At 33.0% G+C, this 20,657-nt stretch overlaps 1 protein-coding gene across 1 annotated transcript in view; it reads left to right on the top strand.

The window, feature by feature from the left end:
* Positions 1 to 20,178, top strand: part of CAPZA2 (capping actin protein of muscle Z-line subunit alpha 2) — a 54,987-nt gene extending 34,809 nt beyond the window's left edge. Inside the window, 7 exon segments of the mRNA NM_001012998.2 lie at positions 3,643 to 3,706; positions 8,047 to 8,253; positions 9,696 to 9,775; positions 12,991 to 13,069; positions 15,607 to 15,678; positions 18,334 to 18,396; positions 19,372 to 20,178. Of these exon segments, the coding sequence (NP_001013016.1) occupies positions 3,643 to 3,706; positions 8,047 to 8,253; positions 9,696 to 9,775; positions 12,991 to 13,069; positions 15,607 to 15,678; positions 18,334 to 18,396; positions 19,372 to 19,512 (706 nt within the window). The 3' untranslated portion in view covers positions 19,513 to 20,178.
* Positions 20,179 to 20,657: the final 479 nt, after the last annotated feature.

The following is a 20,657-nucleotide window of genomic DNA, read 5'->3' as shown; positions in this document are numbered from 1 at the left end:
AACAGTGTAGGGGGGTTCCCTTTTCTCCACATCCTTTCTAGCATTTGTTATTTATGTTCTTTTGGATACTAGCCGTTCTGACAGGTGTGAAGTGATATCTCACTTTGGTTTTGATTTACATTTCCCTAATGATTAGTAATGTTGAACATTTTTTCATTTGCCTGTTGATCTTCTGTATGTCCTCTTTGGAAGAAGGTCTGTTCAGTTCTTCTGCCTATTTTTTAATCAGGTGGTTTGTTTTTTTTAATTGTGATTTGTATCAACTTTTTATATATTCTGGATATTAATTCCTTATCAGTTATATATCATTTGCAAATATTTTTTCCTGTTCATTATTTTGTCTTTTTGTTTTGTTGATGGTTTCCTGTGCTGTGCAAAATGTTTTAAGTTTAATTAGGTTCCTTTTATTTACTTTGCTTTAGGAGATGGATTGAAAACTAGTTGCGATGTATATCAAAGAGTGTTGTCTATGTTTTCCTCTAGGCGTTTTATGATTTCCAGTCTTACAGTTGGGGCTGGTAGAGTTTATTTTCATATATGGTATTAGAGAATGTTCAGATTTTATTGTTTTCCATGTCGCTGTCCAGTTTTCCCACACCACTTTCTGAAGAGACTGTCTTTTCTCCATTGAATTTCTTGCCTTTTTTGTCATAGATTAATTGAACATAAGTATGTGGATTTATTTCTGGGTTCTCTCCTCTGTTCCATTGATCTGTATGTCTGTTTTGTGTCAGCACCATACTGTTTTGATTACTGTAGCTTTGAATTAGATTGGCCCAAAGGTTCATTTGTGTTTTTCCTTAACATCTTATGGAAAAACCCAAACAAACCTTTTGATCAACCCAGTTGTATAACTCTGGAATATGAAAGCATGATTCTTCCAGCTCTATTCCTCATTCTCAAGATTGTACTAGCTGTTAGGGGTCTTTTATGCCCTGTTATCTTTTAATAGCAATGTTTATATATTATTTTTTATTGTGGGAAAAATATACCTAATATAAAGTTTAACTTTTTAATGTTTTTTAAGCACACAGTTCTTTGACATTAAGTACATACACATTTTATATAACCATCACCACCATCCATTTCCAGAACTTTTTTTAAATTTTCTCAAATTGAAACTCTACAATTTCCCATTCTCCCCTCCTCTTAGCTCCTGGGAATTATATTCTATTTTCTGTATGAATTTGACTTCCCCAGATACCTCTTATAACTGGAATCATACAGTATTTGTCCTTTTGTAACTGGTTTATTCTAGTTAACAGAATGTCTTCAAAGTTCTCCTGTGTTGGAGCATGTTAAAACATCCTTCCTTTTTAACACTTGCTGTGTGTGTGTTTTGTGGATAAAAAAATGGATAAACATTTTGTTTTTCCATTCACCTGTCAGTGGACATTTGGGTTGCTTCCACCCCTGTTAATGATTGACGTGCTTAATAGAAATCAGTTTACTTGATATCTTTGACTTCAGTTATTAGTTTCTGAGTGAATGGCCTCTCTTATTCCTAAGTTCTTTAAACCTTTTAAATTATATATCCAAGTAAAATTTATTTTCTTTCTTATAGCATATAGCATGTTGACAAAAGTCTTAAAAAAGTAAAGGAAATGTACATTGTTCATGACCTGTTAACAATAGTACTTCTCAGAGTAATTGTTTCCTCTTGAGTTTTCTGTGGTAAATAAATGTGGGTTGTTTAATGTAGGTGCAAAAATTAGTGAATTTTTTTTAAGTTAAGGAAATAAGAAACTTGATTTGTTGAAAGAAGTTTTTCCTGTGCAGAATAAAGTTTAATGAAGGTCACAAAAATATTCATAATTATATAAGTGGTATGAAATAGTCATACATTTGAATAAAGTATGATGAAAGCATTGAAATTTTATTTATCCAAAGGAGTATTTATGTGATGTTTGTTACTTTTAAATAAATTGAATTTCCTTGGAATGTGAGCTATATTTCTCTTCTGTTATAAACCAAATTTCAGGGACAGGATGTCCTGGTCCATGTTTTAAGAGGTATATACATTAAATGCCTGATATTCTAATTTTTTAAGATTAGTCTTTGAGGAAATCAGTACCTAGTGATAAAAACAAGATGTTTATGACTTCAAAAAACATCAAAACTTTGAGTAGAAACGTCAGTTTTTCTTGTGTGTGGTTATAGTTGCAGTAAATGATTGCTAACTAGATGAATAAGGAGAGAAAGTATTGATTCTTTTTGTTGACTTCATTTGTAATCTTTGTACAGAATTTCTCAAAGGTGTTTATTCAAATTCATTTTGCAGATTTCTGAGGTTATCTGTAAAGTACAGAAATACACTTTAAATCATTGATTGACTTTAGAACTATATTACTCTGATTTATACTGTCCTATGAAAAAATTTTCAAACAAATATCGTGTTACCCCCACCTCATTGTTCCCTTGATTCTGAATTACTTTTGAAGTATCTCCAAACCTGGTTTCATCCTCAAAAGTTAATGTATCACCTGTCCTTGAGACTGTCCAGAGCTATATAACATAAGTTTGGAAAGCATTATAAAAACATTTAGAATGTAGCCTAGCGGCAGTTTCATCAGAGTAAGTGCATAGCCATAGTCCTGTTGCTGCTTCAATTTCATTTTTTGATATTGAATTTCTTTAATATAAGCAATCTCTTTCTCTGTACTTCTTTCCCACCTTCTGCCTTTTTCCTATTGCTTTAACTCTTAATTTTTTTTAAATTTAGTTTTGAGAAATTTCTGTCTTTTTGTAAGGGGGAAGAAACATGGGTTTTCTTAAAAAGTGGTTTTAATTGGACATCTTTGCTAAAAGGCATAAATTCAGTATATTTCATAGTAAAATTAGGCATACTTAAGACTTGGTACTCCTAAATCTAGAAAACTTTGAAATATCCAGAAATAGCCTTTTAACTAACAGATGTGTGAATACCAGACTTTACTGTGATGATGAGACAAATAAACCTCTTAGGGATTTCTCAGTGGGGAGTCAGACATGTTCAGTTTCTAGCCAACTGAAGAAAGTATAGAGGCATATTGGAGCCCAATATCAAAGGCCTTTGGAGCCCAAAGGAAGAAATTTAAAATTTCTATTTAGAGAGATGGTTTTGAGCTGCATTTAAATAATGAACAGAATTTGAATAATAGATAAAAGAAATTAGTGAAAATACATGGTGAAAAGTAAAAGATATGAGTGACTCAGAGTAAAGGGCATAAAAATATCTTAACTACAGGAACAGGTGACTTAGAAATGGGTGATTGGGCTGTAGGGGCAGAGAAATTACTGGTTTCAGTGTGTCTAATAGAGTGCTTAACACCTAAATATTTGCATGGATGATGAGTGGGTAAATGGAGTGTTTTCTGAACTAGAAGGAACTTTGGAATTCATCTAGTTCAAACCCGTCTTTTTGTGGATGTGATAAGTGAGCCTATACTAGCTAAATATTGAAAGCTGGATGTCATTCATCAGTTTTTATAAAGCCGTATCTATATAATATATACCTAATATAAGATCAATAGTGGAGAATTACAGTTTTATTTAACTTGTCATGTGCAGTGCAGGAGACTTTTATTGACAAGTGAATTGCTTGTGATTTTTTTAAGAGCATTAAATACATAATTTTAAATAACCGACTTTTTTCTTTTTTAGTGCATTTGCACAATATAACTTGGACCAGTTTACCCCAGTAAAAATTGAAGGTTATGAAGATCAGGTATGTACGTTTCATATAAACACAGGATCCGCTATTCTTTATTTCACTTATAATGGTTAATGTATCCTGCAAGAATTGTAAGGTGGTATGTTTAAAAAAAATTTTTAAGTGTTTATTTTAACCATAGCCAATTAGGGGCAAAATAATTGAAATTGTAGTTTCTTTTGTTGAGACCAATAATGCTGTTAGCAAAAAGTCCCTTTTAAAAATACTCAAATGTAATTATTTTAAGCTTTTGTAAGATAATTGCTTTAAATCTACCTTATTGTTTTTTATAGGGAAAATATCAATCCTATGTTAATCCAAAATCTAGAATATATATTAGTAAGATTTATGTCATAATTTGGTTACTTTGGAATTCTGCAGTTGTTCATGTGAGTAACTTAGTATTTAGCAATTATTAAATCCTTTCTTTCCAAAGTGCAAGTTGGAATCGCTAAGCAAAGAAGAGCCACAAAAAGTCACTAGCATTCTTATTTTTCATTTTTTGGTTTAAAGTTACTAATAATTGAACAGTGAAAGTGAGGCTGCTCAGTCGTGTCCGACTCTTTGTGACCCCATGGACTGTAGCCTACCAGGCTCCTCTGTTCATGGGATTTCCAGGCAATAGTACTGGAGTGGATTGCCATTTCCTTCTCCAGGGGATCTTCCCGACCCAGGGATCAAACCCAGGTCTCCTGCATTGTAGACAAACGCTTTACTGTCTGAGCCACCAGGGAAGTCAATTGAACAGTAGTTGTATTCATATTATGCTTATATGAGGCACAATTTATATAAAAGATAAGAAGAAGGAGCTCATAGATAAAACACAACAGAAAGTAGTAACAGTCTCAGTGGCTAATTAAAGCTTGCATTTGGCATTATGTAATATGTGGTCCCCTGGTTATGTAGTTACAGGGAAAAAAGAGAGACTAAACAGAAGATGACTTATAACTGAAGGGAAAAAGTAAATCTGGATAGGTAGATAGGAAGACAAATAGATTTATGCATATGTGTAAATGCACACATGTGTATAAGAGGCTTATAGTGGGTTTCATTTTATAAAGCTGTTAATTTTTTTCCCCCTTGGGAGATTTTGGGTTCACTTTTTTTTTAACTGTTATAAACAGTACTGTGCTGAACCTCATTATACCTCTGAGCACACGGACCATCATTTTGTTAAGGTAAATCCCTAAAAGATTTGCTAGATCCAGGGAGTGCATATTTTTAAAATGTTGGGTAGCTCTCAAATTCATTTTATGAACCTATCATAATTTTAATACTTAAACCTAATAAATATAAAACAAAAAAGCACACTACACTAATCTCTCATATGACATATGACTGTAGATTTCAGAACTTTTTAAATATTGACAAATAGAATCCAGAAGTATATCAGAAGAATGATATGCCAAGACGAAATGGAATTTATTATGAAAAGTAGGAGTGGTTCCAAGACAATATATGGCTCTATCAATTAGCCAACAAGTCTTATGATATATCAAAGGACGGTGAAAAGGGGTTTGAAAAATCCAGCAGCTAATCCTCATTACAAAAACCCTATGTAAAACAGAGGTAGAAGAGAACCTCTTAAATATAATAGACTGTTTAACAAAAAACAGTAGTAAATTACAAACACTAATGTGATTTTAGTTAAAATAGAAAACTATCTAGATATGTCAACTTGTTACCATTATTATGTATCATAAATGGGAGGGTCGCAAATAAGACAAGAGAATGAGAACTCTTAAAGCTTTTGAAGCAGAGACAACTCCTAGGTGACATGATTTTTGTATTTAGAAGTAGTGAGAAACTCCCATAAATTAACCTCCCAACCAAAAGAACCTATTAGACTTAAAAGAATTTTGTGAGATGGCTGAATTTAAGGTAAGTATATAAAATGCATTAACTTTCCCCTATTGTGGCAAGTAGGGACTTTACACTAGAAATAATTGAAGGGGGAGAGGTTTCATTTTAAATAGTGGTAATACTGAACACGAGGCTTCACTGGTGGCTGAGCGGTAAAGAATCTGCCTACCAATTCAGGAGACATGGGTTTGATCCCTGAGTTGGGAAGATCCCCTGGAGGAGGAAATAACCCACTCCAGTATTCTTGACTGGGGAGTCCCATGGATAGAGAGGCCTTGTGGGCTACAGTCCATGGGGTTGCAAAGAGTCAGACATGACTTAGTGACCAAACAACAAATACTGAACATAAACCTTAACAGGAAGTGCATGGGATTGTGAAGAAAGTGATGGATATCTTCTTGAAAAACATAAAATAGTTTCTGAGCAAATGGAAAAGCATAGTGAATTCTATTTTAAAGCAGAAAGTTAAATTATATAAAAACTAAAATATGAATTTAATGCAATTTGATTCGAATCCTGATAGTTTTTTTCATTGGTCAAAATTTTCACAAACTTTATATGAAAACCATGCTTGAAAAAACACTTAGAAAAATGGTTTTTAAAGTGGCGAGAGACAGTTGTATTGTTTGGTAGCAGAAAATGCTTTACAGCCAGTGTAAAGTCGTATCAGAGTGATATTGTGTAGACAAACAGTTCAGGAGAGCAGCATATCAAGTTCAGAATTATATGAATATTTTTACACATGACAAGGTTATAATTTGGACAGGTATATAATAAAGGGTATTCGGTACAACTGATTTCTATCAACTATGTATACCATGTAGTTAAGCCTGTCCTCTGTCACATACAGTGTATACAAATGAACATCAAGTAGATTAAAAATTTGTAAAATGACTAGAATTTTTGGAGGAAAGCATCTACATGTGTAGTTTAAGGGCAAGGGAAACCATCTTAAGACTGGAAACCCAGAAACTGTAAAAGAAAAGATGGGCATTTTGCTGCATATCAATTATTTTAACTGTAGAATAAAACAAATCACCGTAAATAAAGGAAACTTACAAGTTAATAAGAAAAAACCACTCAGATGAAAAATATTAAAAGGTATTCGACTGAAGAAAAATTGGTCCACAAACTTGGAGATATTTAGACTTAGTCAGAGAAATATAATTAAAGTAATGAGATATATTTTATGCTCATCAGACTGAAGATAAGAACTCTGTGCTTGTTGATGGTGATAATATGAAGGGAAACATCTCATTTATTGTTCTTAGAAATGTAGATTATCACAGCCATTTTCAGAAAGCAATCTAATTATGTGTTAAAAATTAAAAATATACAAACTTTACCTACTGTTCTCACTGCTGAGAATCTAAGAGAAACAGAAGCATCCAGTGGAAATAGAAACATTAGCATGTTAGAATATATATACTATAATACTTCAACATTTTTAATGTGCTTGATCCTCCCCCCAAAAAAGAAAACAACCTGGAAATAAAAAGATGGTCCAGCATAGTGGAATGGCAGAATAAATTATGTTGTATCCGTATCAAGGAATAGTATGCAACCATTTAAAAGAATGGTGAGCAGTTTACCAGTGGACTTTGAAGGATTTCTATAAGGCATTGATGTTGAAAAGAACCCCATGCAGAAAAGTATGTGTGCATTTTCATTCCATTTTCAAAGAACAGTGACCAAATAAAACCCCTCAATGTATGTATGTGTATGTATTTATGTGTATCTGTAGAATAACATGACTAGAAAAAATTTAAAAGGGTACCTCCTATGTTTGCATAATTTACTTCAGAGGGATGGGGGAGTCCTGATAGAGGTATGGAGTCAAATATTGGGAGAGTTGCATGGGAAAGAAAGTGAAATTTTTAAAAACAAAGTATAAAATATCAAATTTATGCATATATGAAGAAATATATACATAAATGAAGAAATTACTTTTTTTTTTTTAATTCAGAAGTCAATTGAAAAGAACTGTCATGATTAGCTTACTAAAAACAAGCAGCAGGCACTTAACAGTAGGTGAAATTGTGGCCCCACGAGTAATGTAAGACACACTGAAGAGAATTCTAACTGGATTAAAATCATTCCTTTGTAGCCTCATTAAAGATTATTACCGTTTCCTTAGTATTGAGGAACTGGAGACTGATAATAATAATAGTAACCTGTTTATAGGTCTCCAAAACCAAACCAAACCTGACTCCAGCAGGATGTTAGAAGATGAAGTTTTTCCCCCATCTGGGTAGCTGGGTGTTACACTGGGAGAAAATGAGATCCACTGATGTAAACTGAATAAGACCACCCTCACTATCTTTATAGTCTAATCATTTGAAGTAGTTATGCCATATGATTAGGTCAATTGCTTGGAGTAGAATTATTTTATAGTTGTAAAGAAAAAGCTTAAGGAATGTATATTAGTATGACAGTATTTAAGTACTATTAAAAAAAATTTTTTTTTCCCACAATTCTTTGCATCATCGAAGGTACTGATAACAGAACATGGTGACCTGGGAAATGGAAAGTTTTTGGATCCAAAAAACAGAATCTCTTTCAAATTTGATCACTTAAGAAAGGAAGCAACTGATCCAAGACCATATGAAGCAGAAAATGCAATTGAATCATGGAGAACTTCAGTAGAAACTGCTCTACGAGCTTATGTAAAAGAACATTATCCGAATGGAGTCTGCACTGTGAGTCACCCAGTGTGCACTTTTCTCTTTTGTCCTATGTAAATATGACAAGTATTTTCGTAATATCTTGAAGTTTGTAGTAACTTACAGAATAGACATTTAGTAACTATTTTTTTGAAGTAAATACTTCTGAGAATGTTTACTAGTTTTCTAAAGAAACTTTAGATAGTAAATCTATTGTAATCATTAAAAATGGGAAAATGGTTGTACCTTGAATTAAATCCAAGTAGTAATTTCTCATACATTGGTTAGAGGAACATGATATGATGAGATTCTTTAATCTCATGTTCATGACTCATCTCCATCAGTTTACAGCAGACTTCTTTTCATTAAATTACAAGATCTTAAACAAATAAAATTACTGGAAGTGAAATCTTCTCCTTGTGTGCTTTATAACCAAATTTCTTAAATTTTTAATGTGGTTTTTTTTTCATAGATTTAACCTAGTTTTTATTTTCAGGATAAAATATGATAGAAAGTAGAAGTACTTTTTTTTCTTTCATAAAATTGTACCTAGTATTCTTTTTAGTCCCCTACATTTGTGCTTCCATGATCTTCTCCATAACCAGTGATCTTCTGAAATGCAAATCAAATTATAAAAATCTCCTGCTTAAAATTCTTCAAGGATTTTGCATTGCACTTCGAAAAGAGTCCAGACTTCTGGACATGTCTTTCAAGGCTCTGTGAACCTGGCCTCTGCCTACCAATCTAAGAAGACTGTACATCTTGGTTTATACCTTCTGTCCCAATTTTGTTATTATAACAATAGCCACCCCATTTCACTCTTAGAAGATGCTGGGTTAGGACAGAAATTCATATGGTTCTCTTAAGTATCTAAGTCTCAGTAATTATTTGAAAAGTATAGCACCATGACCTGAAATACCATACAGGTTCTTTCAGTTACAAGCGTGTTGACTAGGATTCTTTTGGAAGAATAACTCAAGGATAAGGTAGTATGGTTAAGAGTCCTCACTTGTCCCCAGGGGATTGAAAGACACAAATTATTCATTACTTTTAAAACAGTTGGCAAGAGATGAAATATTAAAATATCAACCCATTACAGGCATTCTCTTAGTGAACTTTCTCAGTTATAAGTAAAATAACTTTCTCACTTCTGTTTCAGTACTTTTTTATTTTAAATGTCTAGAGAAATGACAACCCCGAGATTGTGAAATGTTTTTGAACATATGAGAGTACAGTTAGTTTTTTCCCAATAAGTTGTACTTCATCAATTGTGAACTATTTTATGATTCACTAAGAATCTGTGATTCGATGTATAAGTACTTGTTTTCCTAGCTACTATATTGGAGTGATGACCTACTTTGTATTCTTTTATAGTTCTTGCCACAATTCTATACAGTTTTCAATATTTTGTAGATATTTAAAATTGGACATTCTGTGGCCCTAAATTCACTCTTGTGTTTATTTTCTTTACCAATAAGGTATATGGTAAAAAAATAGATGGACAGCAAACCATTATTGCATGCATAGAAAGCCATCAGTTTCAAGCAAAAAACTTTTGGTAAGTTAAATTTTGTTTTGGGGAATTATTACATTGCTTATATTCTTTGTAGTTCTTGCTTTAGTGATTGGGCCTATACCTTGTTTGTGTATGATTGACGAAGAACAGTACAGTATGAAACTTCAGCCTTTTGATATGAGAGAAATACCTGCTCTATAATCCACCCAACCATTTAAAGGTAGCAGTAAATCTGTTGACAGTGAAAAAAAGGTGGGAGAGGGAGGAGTATTTTTTAGACTAGCAAGCAGCATTCTAAGGGAACATGTGTGCCTATGAGCAGACCAGTTGGCAGACCTATATGTTCATTCTGAGAAGGGGTTGTTGCTGAATGAGACTTAACATTGGGGAAGAAGACAGATATACTTAATAAAATGAAGGATGATCATTTTTGTGTGTGAACTTTAATGACTCTGAAGTAGATGTTTTCATATGGATTGTTTTATGTCTGGTTGGCCAATATGAGGAAATAATGACATGTTTTGTACAGTGAGGCAAATTACAATCATGCCTTATAATTTTTGTACAAATCATTTGATTATGCCTTGTAAAAGTCCAGCTCTCCAAAATACTGGTTTTCCCTACTTATCTTGAAAGTGAAAGTGAAGTTAGTCAAGTCCGACTCTTTGCAACTCCATGGACTGTAGCCTACCAGGCACCTCCGTCCATAAGATTTCCCAGGCAAGAATACTGGAGTGTGTTGCCATTTCCTTCTTCAGAGGATCTTCCCGACCCAGGGATCAAACCTGGGTCTCCTGCATTATTGGCAGACGCTTTACCGTCTGAGCCACCAGGAAGTCCTATTCATATTAGACCTTTATTAATCAAGTTGTTGGGCCTTTTTATTCTTAGACGATCCTATTTCTGAGATCTCTCCTATTATAAAATTCTGTGGCTCTCCAAGACTTTGTAAGTTCAGAATTGAATGAAATCTTTACTTTTATCCCCATTTTTTGATACTACATGCTAAGCCCTTCAGATTAAGTATGGTTATAATATTTACCTGAAATATTTTAGTCTTTGACTTGTTAGCTGAGTTGGTTAGTGGTATGTTAAATAGCATGTATCAGTAACCCCTGTGGACTAGTTTTATCTATGGTCCAAGGTTGCTCTACTGCTTAACCATCACAGAAATAAATGTAAGGTTACAGGAACATTTGGAGGAAAGCAGATCCCTTATCACTAAAGGAAAATCCATTCAATTTGTAGATATATGCCTTCTTAACAAGCTGAAGTTTCCTAAAAGTTCTGTTGTATTAACTTACTTGTATGGCCTTAATATAAATGTATTTTGTCCATTTTAGGCCTAAAAACTTGTCACATTGATTTACCAGTATCTTAAGAAATAAATCTTCACAAAATTGCTATTAATTTATGCTGTTTGTGCCAGGATACTTACAATGAAATCAATCTTGTTGAGATTTGGACTCATTACTTAGTTTTAGTTTAAAATGAGAGATGTTATAGTAAAGTTACTAGTTTATAAATACAGTAAATTTACTGTTTTCAGAAATAGTTTGTGTCAGCGTATGTGTTTCACTTCACATATCTAAATTGTTTTCTAAACTGCTGTGAACATTATATTATTGAAGCTAAAATCACTTCCACTTTTTGGAAAAGATAATTTTATATGACATTCCAAAGTACTAGACATCACATATTGCAATATCCTCACTAAAATCTAAATATTTTGGTACAATGATACTACTTCAGTTCACATCAGATACAGATAGAATAAAAATCAAAAGATTCTAGTCATGGACATTTCTTGATTTCACTAGAGACATTGTTTTCTTGGTCTCTACTGTTTTGCTGATGTCCAGCAGTATTGGGGGCTTAATAAATGGTTGTTGAATAAATTCACATTTGTAATTAAAGCATTAATAGAAGAGAAGGGAAGACTATAATCAAAGGCTAAGAAATCTTGACTTCACTCCATTGATGAAAGGTACTGTCTACACATTGCAATATACTGTTACTATATAGTAATGCCTTTGGAAGGATCTTTTGAAACAGCTCTCAAAGTGGTACCATTGCTTGATTTGGAATTCCTTTTTTTTCCTTTTCACAATCAGTGGTGATATGTGCATATTGCTATTATAAATCAGAATTGTGTATGCTTAGACCTCACTAGTTGTTGATACTAATACCTAGATAAAAGGAATAACCTCTTTTGGAATTGTGAAATAAAAATGAATAGATCTAAGTTCTTTTTCCAAAATGACTGAATTGAGTCACTCAAAATCAGAACATGTTACAAAGTTTTCTTTTATTTTGTAGAACATATGCTTTGTTCTAATTATAGTACTTCTCAAGTAAGTGTTGATTTTAGGTTTGAGAGTACTATCATACTGTAGGTTTTTGTGATTGGTCAGATTGCAAGACTATTGAAGGGAACCCAGAAATAATTCTGTAGCAAAGCCAGTATAGTGAACCATTAGCTCTGTGACTATTTACATATTGTTTAAAAAAAAAAACAAACTGATAAGTTTACATATCAGGATACATCTTTAGCATGCAAAGAGCAAATAGAAGTTGAAAGCAAAGAAGTTGCTATGAAAAAGCTGTCAGGAAAAAATAAAATCCGTTATCTGAGAGACAAAAATAAATAACATGCTTGTTGCTTATTTGTAATGTCACAGTTTCCTACCATTAATCTGTACCAATTTTTATACCAAAAATCATTTTGAAATCTAGGAGGACGATGTTGTACCTTTTATTTGGAAACTAAATCTAAAATTAGGAAAGAAAAAAAATCTGATGCTTATAACCCTTCTCTTTCCAAATATCAAAATCTCCCTAAGAATGTTGTACTGCCATCCATTCTTTTAAAACTATGGTACTTAGTATCATTCAGTGGATGGTAAACTTGTGAAAGCCCTTGATAATCTGAATATTTATTCAGTTTTTTCTTAATTAAGGCATAATTGAGAAAATTGATGTAGTTTTGAACTGTATTTTAAGCCTTAGAATTCTGAAATTGCATCCATTATGTAGATCCTTATCAGTAAGGTGAAGATTAAATTAAATGTAGTTCATAACTAAACTTAACTTCTTGATTCTTTTGAGTATTTCAGTGATTAAAAAAATGAATATACATCATCCATCCCCCACATTCTCATTATGTAGCGTAAATTTAAGTTTGGAATTTAAATAATTTAAATTTTATTCAAATTATTTTCCCTACCTTATTTACAGCTGCTGTTTTTATTTTTAAGGAATGGTCGTTGGAGGTCAGAGTGGAAGTTTACAATCACTCCTTCAACCACTCAGGTGGTTGGCATCTTGAAAATTCAGGTATGAAATAAATTAGTTTGCTGATGTCTAGATAATTCTGAGCAGAGAAGCAACTAATTCATATGTTTATATTTTCATAGTACTCAGTAGCTATTTCTTTCCCAGATCTTTGTTGAGAGGTAATGGGGGAAAAAAGTAGTGCTGATTTTATCTTTTAAATAACTTTGCAGTTCATTCCCTAGTCATCAAAAATCTGCAGGGGTAGTTGACAGATTCTAAAATCATAGCTAAAATTAGATGCTATCATTTGGTCTGCTCTTCATACAGTTTGTTCATCCAAGCATCTTCTGAGTTGAGTTGTGCTGTTCTTTTAAATTGGGGTGGTTGAATGAAATATAATATTAATATATGTGTGTGTGTAGATGTATAAGTATATATATTAATACATGTATGTTACATATATCTTAAGTATCTTCTGTACTCATATTTCGCTTATGTGAAACCCACTAGAACTGACTCAATGTAAGCTCAAATGTTTATGTAGAAGAAATCTGATAACTAAGAGGATTTGAATATAAATATTATTAAATAAGTTACAGAGAAATACTGACTGGTCTCTTCTTGGTTCACTTATTTATTCAGTAACATTTATTATATCACAAAACTATCATGAAAGGTATTGTGCTAAGAGCCATAAAGGAATAAAGTTGGATGAAACACACTGCTCTATCATTTGACTCCAGAATATATTATTTCTAGTCTTATGTCCTGTTACATTTATGTCTTGATGTGACTGTCCCTTAAGGGCTAGAGAATAGAAGTTATGAACATGGATTCTGAAACCAGATTGCCTGAGTTTGAATCCCAGCTCTATCAGTTGAGTAACATCAGGAAGTCATTTAAGCTTTTATTTCCTCATCAGCTAAGAAAAAAAAAGGAAGAAAAATAGCAATAATGAAATAGCTCATACAGTTGTTTGAAAATGAGTTAATATGGGCAAAGTGGTTAGAACAGAGCCAGACATAAAGTGTTAATGAATGTTACCTGTTATTGTTGACATTATTCTTTCCTTCAGTCAGACCTCAGTAGCTCTCACCTGCGTAATTTCTGAGATGGTGCCCCTGTTGGGCTAAAGCTTGTTAAGAATAAGGATTGTCTGGTGCTATCTTCAGCACTTAACATGATGCCTAGCATATAATGTTTACATTATTTTGTTGATTTGCTGGAGCCTTTGTCATCTCCTAATCCATTTTAGAGCTTCTCTGGTGGCTTAGGTGGTAAAGAATCTGCCTGCAATGCAGGAGACCTGAGTTCAGTCCCTGGATTGGGAAGATCGCCTGGAGAAGGAAATGGCAACCCACTCCAGTAGTCCTGCCTGGAGAATGCCATGGACAGAGGAGCTTGGCGGGCTGCAGTCCATGGGGTCGCAGAGTCAGACACGACTGAGCAATTAATGCACACAATCTATTTTTTTACATTGCCATCAGAAAGATGATTTAAAAAAATTTTAAATCTGGATATGTTACTTGCCACTTGAAACCATTTTAGTGGTACATTCACCTATTAGATATTCCAGACAATACTGCATAGCATACAAGGCCTACTGTTGACTTGTCCCCTACCTGTGTATTCTATCAGCCACTCCTCTTCCTCCTCAAACTCACACATGCCAGTCCTAGGTACCTGTAGGCCTTTCTAAAGTCTACTCTTCTCTAAGCTTAGTTGCTTCATCTTCCCTAGTCTGTTACACTCATTTTACTAAACCCCAAAACAATGTCACCTCTTTTCTGAAGTCCTTTTTTAAGTTTCAGAGAGAGTTTGGAGTATTGCTAATGTATTTTGTACATACCTGTTACTGTGTTGTGTTGAAATATGAGGTCAGGGATTGTCTTTTAAAAAGCTTTATGTTTCTGTAACCTCCTGTAGTAGCAGTCATCTATATTTAATTACTGTTTATTGAATAAATTCATGTCTTTGGATTTGAGGAGTTAAATGCTGCTGTTGCTGCCAAGTCGCTTCAGTCGTGTCCAACTCTGTGCAACCCCATAGATGGCAGCCCACTAGGCTCCGCTGTCCCTGGGATTCTCCAGGCAAGAACACTGGAGTGGGTTGCCATTGCCTTCTCCAATGCATGAAAGTGAAAAGTGAAGTCGCTCAGTTGTGTCCGACTCTTAGCGACCCCATGGACTGCAGCCTACCAGGCTCCTCCGTCCATGGGATTTTCCAGGCAAGAGTACCGGAGTGGGATGCCATTGCCTTAGTGGAAATACAAAGAAGATGACTGGTGTTGGGAGAGAGCATTGTGAGTTCAATTTTGGAAATCTTGCATTTAGATACTGGTAGAGCATCTGTGAGGTAAAATGTCCTGCAATCCAGTCATTGGAAGGCTTGCCTGAGTAACTGCAGGAATTGCTGCCTAGTTCCTCACTAGCCTGAAGGCAGTAAGATGCTCACTGAAGTTTAAAGGGTCAAGAGCTCAGCAGAGAAGACTGGGTTAGAGCTGAAATCGGTAGTCATCTGCATTGGTGTGATTGTTGAAGCCATGCGGATCTTGATAACTCCTGAAATGTGGTCTCTGTAATTTCTTTTTCTAATAGGTTCATTATTATGAAGATGGTAATGTTCAACTAGTGAGTCATAAAGATATACAAGATTCCCTAACAGTGTCTGTAAGTAATTATTTCCAAAATAAAAGTTAAAACAACCTAATACTTCTATCAAACCATAACAGTTTTGGAATTAACATTTAAAGTAGTATTTCTGCTTCAAATTTAAGTGTTTTCAGATAGAGAAAAGATGGTAAGTACTTGGAAATTGGTACCTAACTTTTTTTTAAGCAGCTTTGTTTAAAGAGATATATTTCACCATTTAGTTCACCCATTTAAAGTATAAAATTTATTTATTTGTAGTATATTAACAGGGTTATACAACAGTCACCACAGTCTTTTTTACAACATTTTCATCCTCCAAAAACCCTCCCTCCTACCAGCCCTTCCCCCAAGCCCTTCTCAACCCTAAACCACTATGAATCTACTTTCTGATTCTATGGATTTTCCTATTCTGGACATTTTATATAAATGGAATCCTACAATATGTGTTTTTTTGTGATAGGCTTTTTTACCTAGCATGATATTTTCAAGGTTCACCCTGTGAGAGATGTGTCAGTATTTCTGTCCTTTTTATTGCCAAATAATAACCCATATACCATTATATATTTATCAGTTGATGGACATGGGTTTTGTTTTTCACTTTTTGTGCTATGAACTTTCATGTACCATTTTTTGTGTAGAAATTGTTTTAATTTCTCTTCAGTATATACTGGGTGGTGGCTTTAGGTTGGTCAAGCCATTTGAAGAACTGCCAGACTGCTTCCAAAGTGACTGAACTGTTTTACTTCCTATCAGTTGCAGTTTCTCCACATCTCACCAAAACTTGGCTGTTTTGATATAGCTATCCTAGTTAGTATTGATCGTACCTTATTGTGATTTTTATTTATTTTTTCCTGATGGATAATAATATTGGGCCTATTTTTGTGTATTTATTGGTCATTTGAATAGCTTCTTTGGAAAAATGTCTTTTCAGATCTTTTGTCTATTTTTTGATTAGTTATTTGTATTTTTTTTTTTGTAATTGTTGCTTACATATCCTGATACAAGTCATATGTCAGATATATGATTTACAGATAGAAATTCTGTCTGTCTTTTCACTTTCTTGGTAGTATCATTTGCAAAACAGAAGTAACTGGTTTTGATGTGGTTCAGTTTGTTTTTCTTTTGTTACTTGTGCTTTTGGAATATTAATAGAAACCATCACCTAACCCAGGATCATGAAGATTTCCTCCAGTGTTTTCTTCTAAGAATTTTATGGTTTTAGCTCTTAAACTAAGATCTGTGATCCTATACTTAACTTTTAAGCCCTGTTGTATTTTTTTCCCCTCTATTTGGATTATTATTTAATGAAGTTTTTCTGAAGTTCAGCTTTCAAATTCTAGAAATTTTGAACTTTTTTTTTTCTTGCAAAGTTCTTTCACACATTCTTTTCATTGCAGATACAACTATGTCTTTGTGGAATTTTTTTCTCCCAAGGGTATTAATAATACATTAATAATAACATTTCTGATAAACATTTGTGTTGTATACTTAAAACCATTAGTATATTATAAACATCAACTACTAATACTCAAAAATTTACAAATTTTTTTAAGTTTAATTTTAAGAAAGCATTTAGTATTAAGAAACATGTGAGACTGTATTAGGCCAGATTCTACCTGAAAAGAAATGAAAACTGTGGGATTTTCTTTGGGAGTTTTCTTTCTTTTTTCTTTGCTTTTGTTTTTGTTTCTTTCAGTTTTTCGTTAGCACTAAGGTGATTTCTGATTTCTTGCTAAGTAGTATTCTTGCAAGATTTGCCAAGAAAGATCATTACTGATGTCTGATTTTCTATAAGGCAGTCTCAATATAGTTCTGTGTCATGAGTATATATGTAAAGTTACTTTTGTAGTAGGGTACTTAGTACTGTCTTCTTTGAGTAATTTGACATTGAGTAAAAATTATTCCTAAGAGAGATTTGTCTGCAAAATTATAGACTGGAGTTGTGTAAGATCTGGTTGTAGTAATTAAACTTGACTAGTATGCCAGTTTATGCTGCTTGTTTTAGAAATTACCTTTTCACTTCATCTTAGAGGATTTTCATTTGTTTTATTGTTTTTGGATAGAAAAAAATGTGCCCGTTGTATAAATATATATAAAGATATTAGATGATTTTGTTAACATTTATTTATTTAAAAAGTCTCACTTTCCATTAGCATTTACTATTAGAAATAATGCAAGGACACATTATATTGAAATGTTTTAAAAAATTTCCAGAAAATACTTAAACACTAAAAATTCACCTTAAAATATGCTGTTTCTAATTGGTAATATTTTTTAAATGTATCATTATGGTGGTGAATATTGTTCAGTAAGTATTTGGCATACAGTCATTAATTAGAAATCTGTGACTAACTTATCTATAACGATTATCTATTGACATGTTTGTAAGTATTATAATTGAATTTTTCATCAGCACATATTACTAAGATTTCACTTTCTTTAACCAGGGAACGTTAAACACGCTCATTATATAGACTTAAAATGTTTTTGCCTAGTTCTCCTAGAATTTAGAATAGTTGATCTTATAGTATTTTCCCTTTGTCATAATTTCCACCTGTGTTTAAATTGTAACAAATCATTAACCGGACATCTATTGACATACCTATTTAAAAGTAATAGTGATGTAGTTTTAAGTTACTGTTTTATTTTCTTTCAATTTTGTTTTTCATTCAGAATGAGGTGCAAACAGCAAAAGAATTTATAAAGATTGTAGAGGCTGCAGAAAATGAATACCAGGTATGAGTTTCAAAAATATTATATAATCTATGTTTGCTTATAAATATTGGCACTGAAATTTTAATTTCAGTTATAAGCTTGAACTTTTTCATCATTTCACTATAATAAGATAGTTTTTTTTCATTTTAATTCAAGAGCAGACTTGTGAAAATAGTCTGTAAATAGTAGTAAATAGTCTGTAAATAGTAGTAAAAACTAAGTTTTAGCCAACTGTAATTTCTGAGTACTGGTCAAAGTAGACCAAGATTTTATATGGCTATTTTGTTTCTGACTAGGAAAATCCCATGGACGGAGCAGCCTGGTAGGCTACAGTCCATGGGGCCGCTAAGAGTTGGACACGACTGAGCGACTTCACTTTCACTTTTCACTTTCATGCATTGGAGAAGGCAATGGCAACCCACTCCAGTGTTCTTGCCTGGAGAATCCCAGGGATGGGGCAGCCTGCTCGGCTGCCATCTATGGGGTCGCACATAGTCGGACACAACTGAGGTGACTTAGCAGTAGCAGCAGAAATTCTAATATAGGAGGTGTTTCCCAGAACAGTTAGATTATATGTGATCTGCTTAGATCATAGTTCATTTTATACTCTGCTTTTTATAATACATTCTTTATCAGCTTCTAAATTGCATTCTTGAATTTAAGCATTTATGTATTGGACATGTTTCCACTCCTCGCAAATAGTATTTGTGAAATTGTTCTGAGAGAAATAATAAAATAGATCCAAAACAAGAACACACAGAAAATAAATCTAATTTATAATTTCATTTTATTAAATTTAATTATTCAAAATGATTATAAGCTTTCTTTTAGCTGCTTTTAAATAGCTTTTAAAACCATTTTGGGATTTTTACTTGACTTTTTAAAAACAATGAAACAAGCTGCTTAAATTAAGGTGTTTCCTAAAATATCTATGTGTTTTATACATTTGTTCTATTCCTTTTATTTCTTTAAACTTTTAACTGCTGTTTTTCCTAGACTGCCATCAGTGAGAATTACCAGACGATGTCAGACACTACTTTCAAAGCCTTACGTCGGCAGTTGCCAGTTACACGCACTAAGATTGATTGGAACAAGATCCTTAGTTACAAGATTGGAAAAGAGATGCAGAATGCATAAGATGAACATTGCATGACCAGATCATTTTAGTGTCTTTGCGTTTAAAAAAAAAAAAAAATCATTGCAAAAGTATTCAAAACTGTCAAGCTACCCAGTCAGAGGGCTGTTGCCATTTAAAATCACTGTAATTAATTAGTTTGGTTAGAGCACAAAGCTTAGCTAATCAACCATTTTTTTTTAAATTTCTTTTATTCAGAGAAGACTGAAAATCAGTTTAGTTTAAATGTCTTTTACTTTCTTTTGTGTCTTTCTTTCTTACAATGAAGACATGATTCCTCTAGTTTAATGTCAAAAGTTTTTGAAGTGTTTCAAAAATGTTTTACTTACCGTAACCCTAAAGTTGTTGTCTTTTGGTCTATGAAGTGGGTAACTGTTGCTCTTTGCCCAGTCCTTTTTAATGGGGTCAATAATGGACATTCTAGTATAAGGTGGTTGATGGATTTAGCCATATATGCTGCTAAAGAAATTGTCTACCTTTCCCCCCTCACCTCTTTCATTTATGTAAGATTGAGATTAGAGGGAAAGCATTTTCTATTATCAATTGTGTTTAAACCTTCAAGACGGTTATTTAGCTAGCTTAGTGTTTAACTGAACTTTTTTTAAACAAGGCCAAGGTCTAATGCTGTTTTGAGATTCTGAATTAAATGAAAATTCTTATTTCAGAAATGCATTTAATGCTTTTTTTTTCTTGTGACAGTTATGCAAATTTAGCTTGGATTCCATATGTCCCTGAGTTATTTTTATCATAAAGCCACAAATGTATTATAAGGCAAATTGTAATATATATAATCCTAAACTCATGACCATGTCTCAGTTTATTTTTTTCTTGGAGTGAAAAGTACTGAAATTCAGTGTGACATTAAAATGAAAATTTTCCTATTTATTTGAATATAAAAATCACTTACCAGTGAATCATATACTATTTTAAAATACTTCTTTGGATGTTTGTGATTCTTTACTGGTTGTGAATTAGAGAAGCTGGGAATACATATGGTGTGCAGTGAAGTCTGAATTTTCCCGTCCTCCTGTGCATCCTCCTAAGCATGTTTTTAATATTTTAAAAAATACATTTACTGATGCTACAGGAATTTTAAGCCTGTGGTGATTGTTAGTATTTACTATAGGGAGGGTGGATTTGTGGTTTC

This window comes from Bos taurus, chromosome 4 (genome assembly GCF_002263795.3).
Source record: "Bos taurus isolate L1 Dominette 01449 registration number 42190680 breed Hereford chromosome 4, ARS-UCD2.0, whole genome shotgun sequence".
Taxonomy (NCBI): domain Eukaryota; kingdom Metazoa; phylum Chordata; class Mammalia; order Artiodactyla; family Bovidae; genus Bos; species Bos taurus.
The sequence above is the reverse complement of the archived record's forward strand: the minus strand, read 5'-3'. Positions and strand labels throughout refer to the sequence as shown.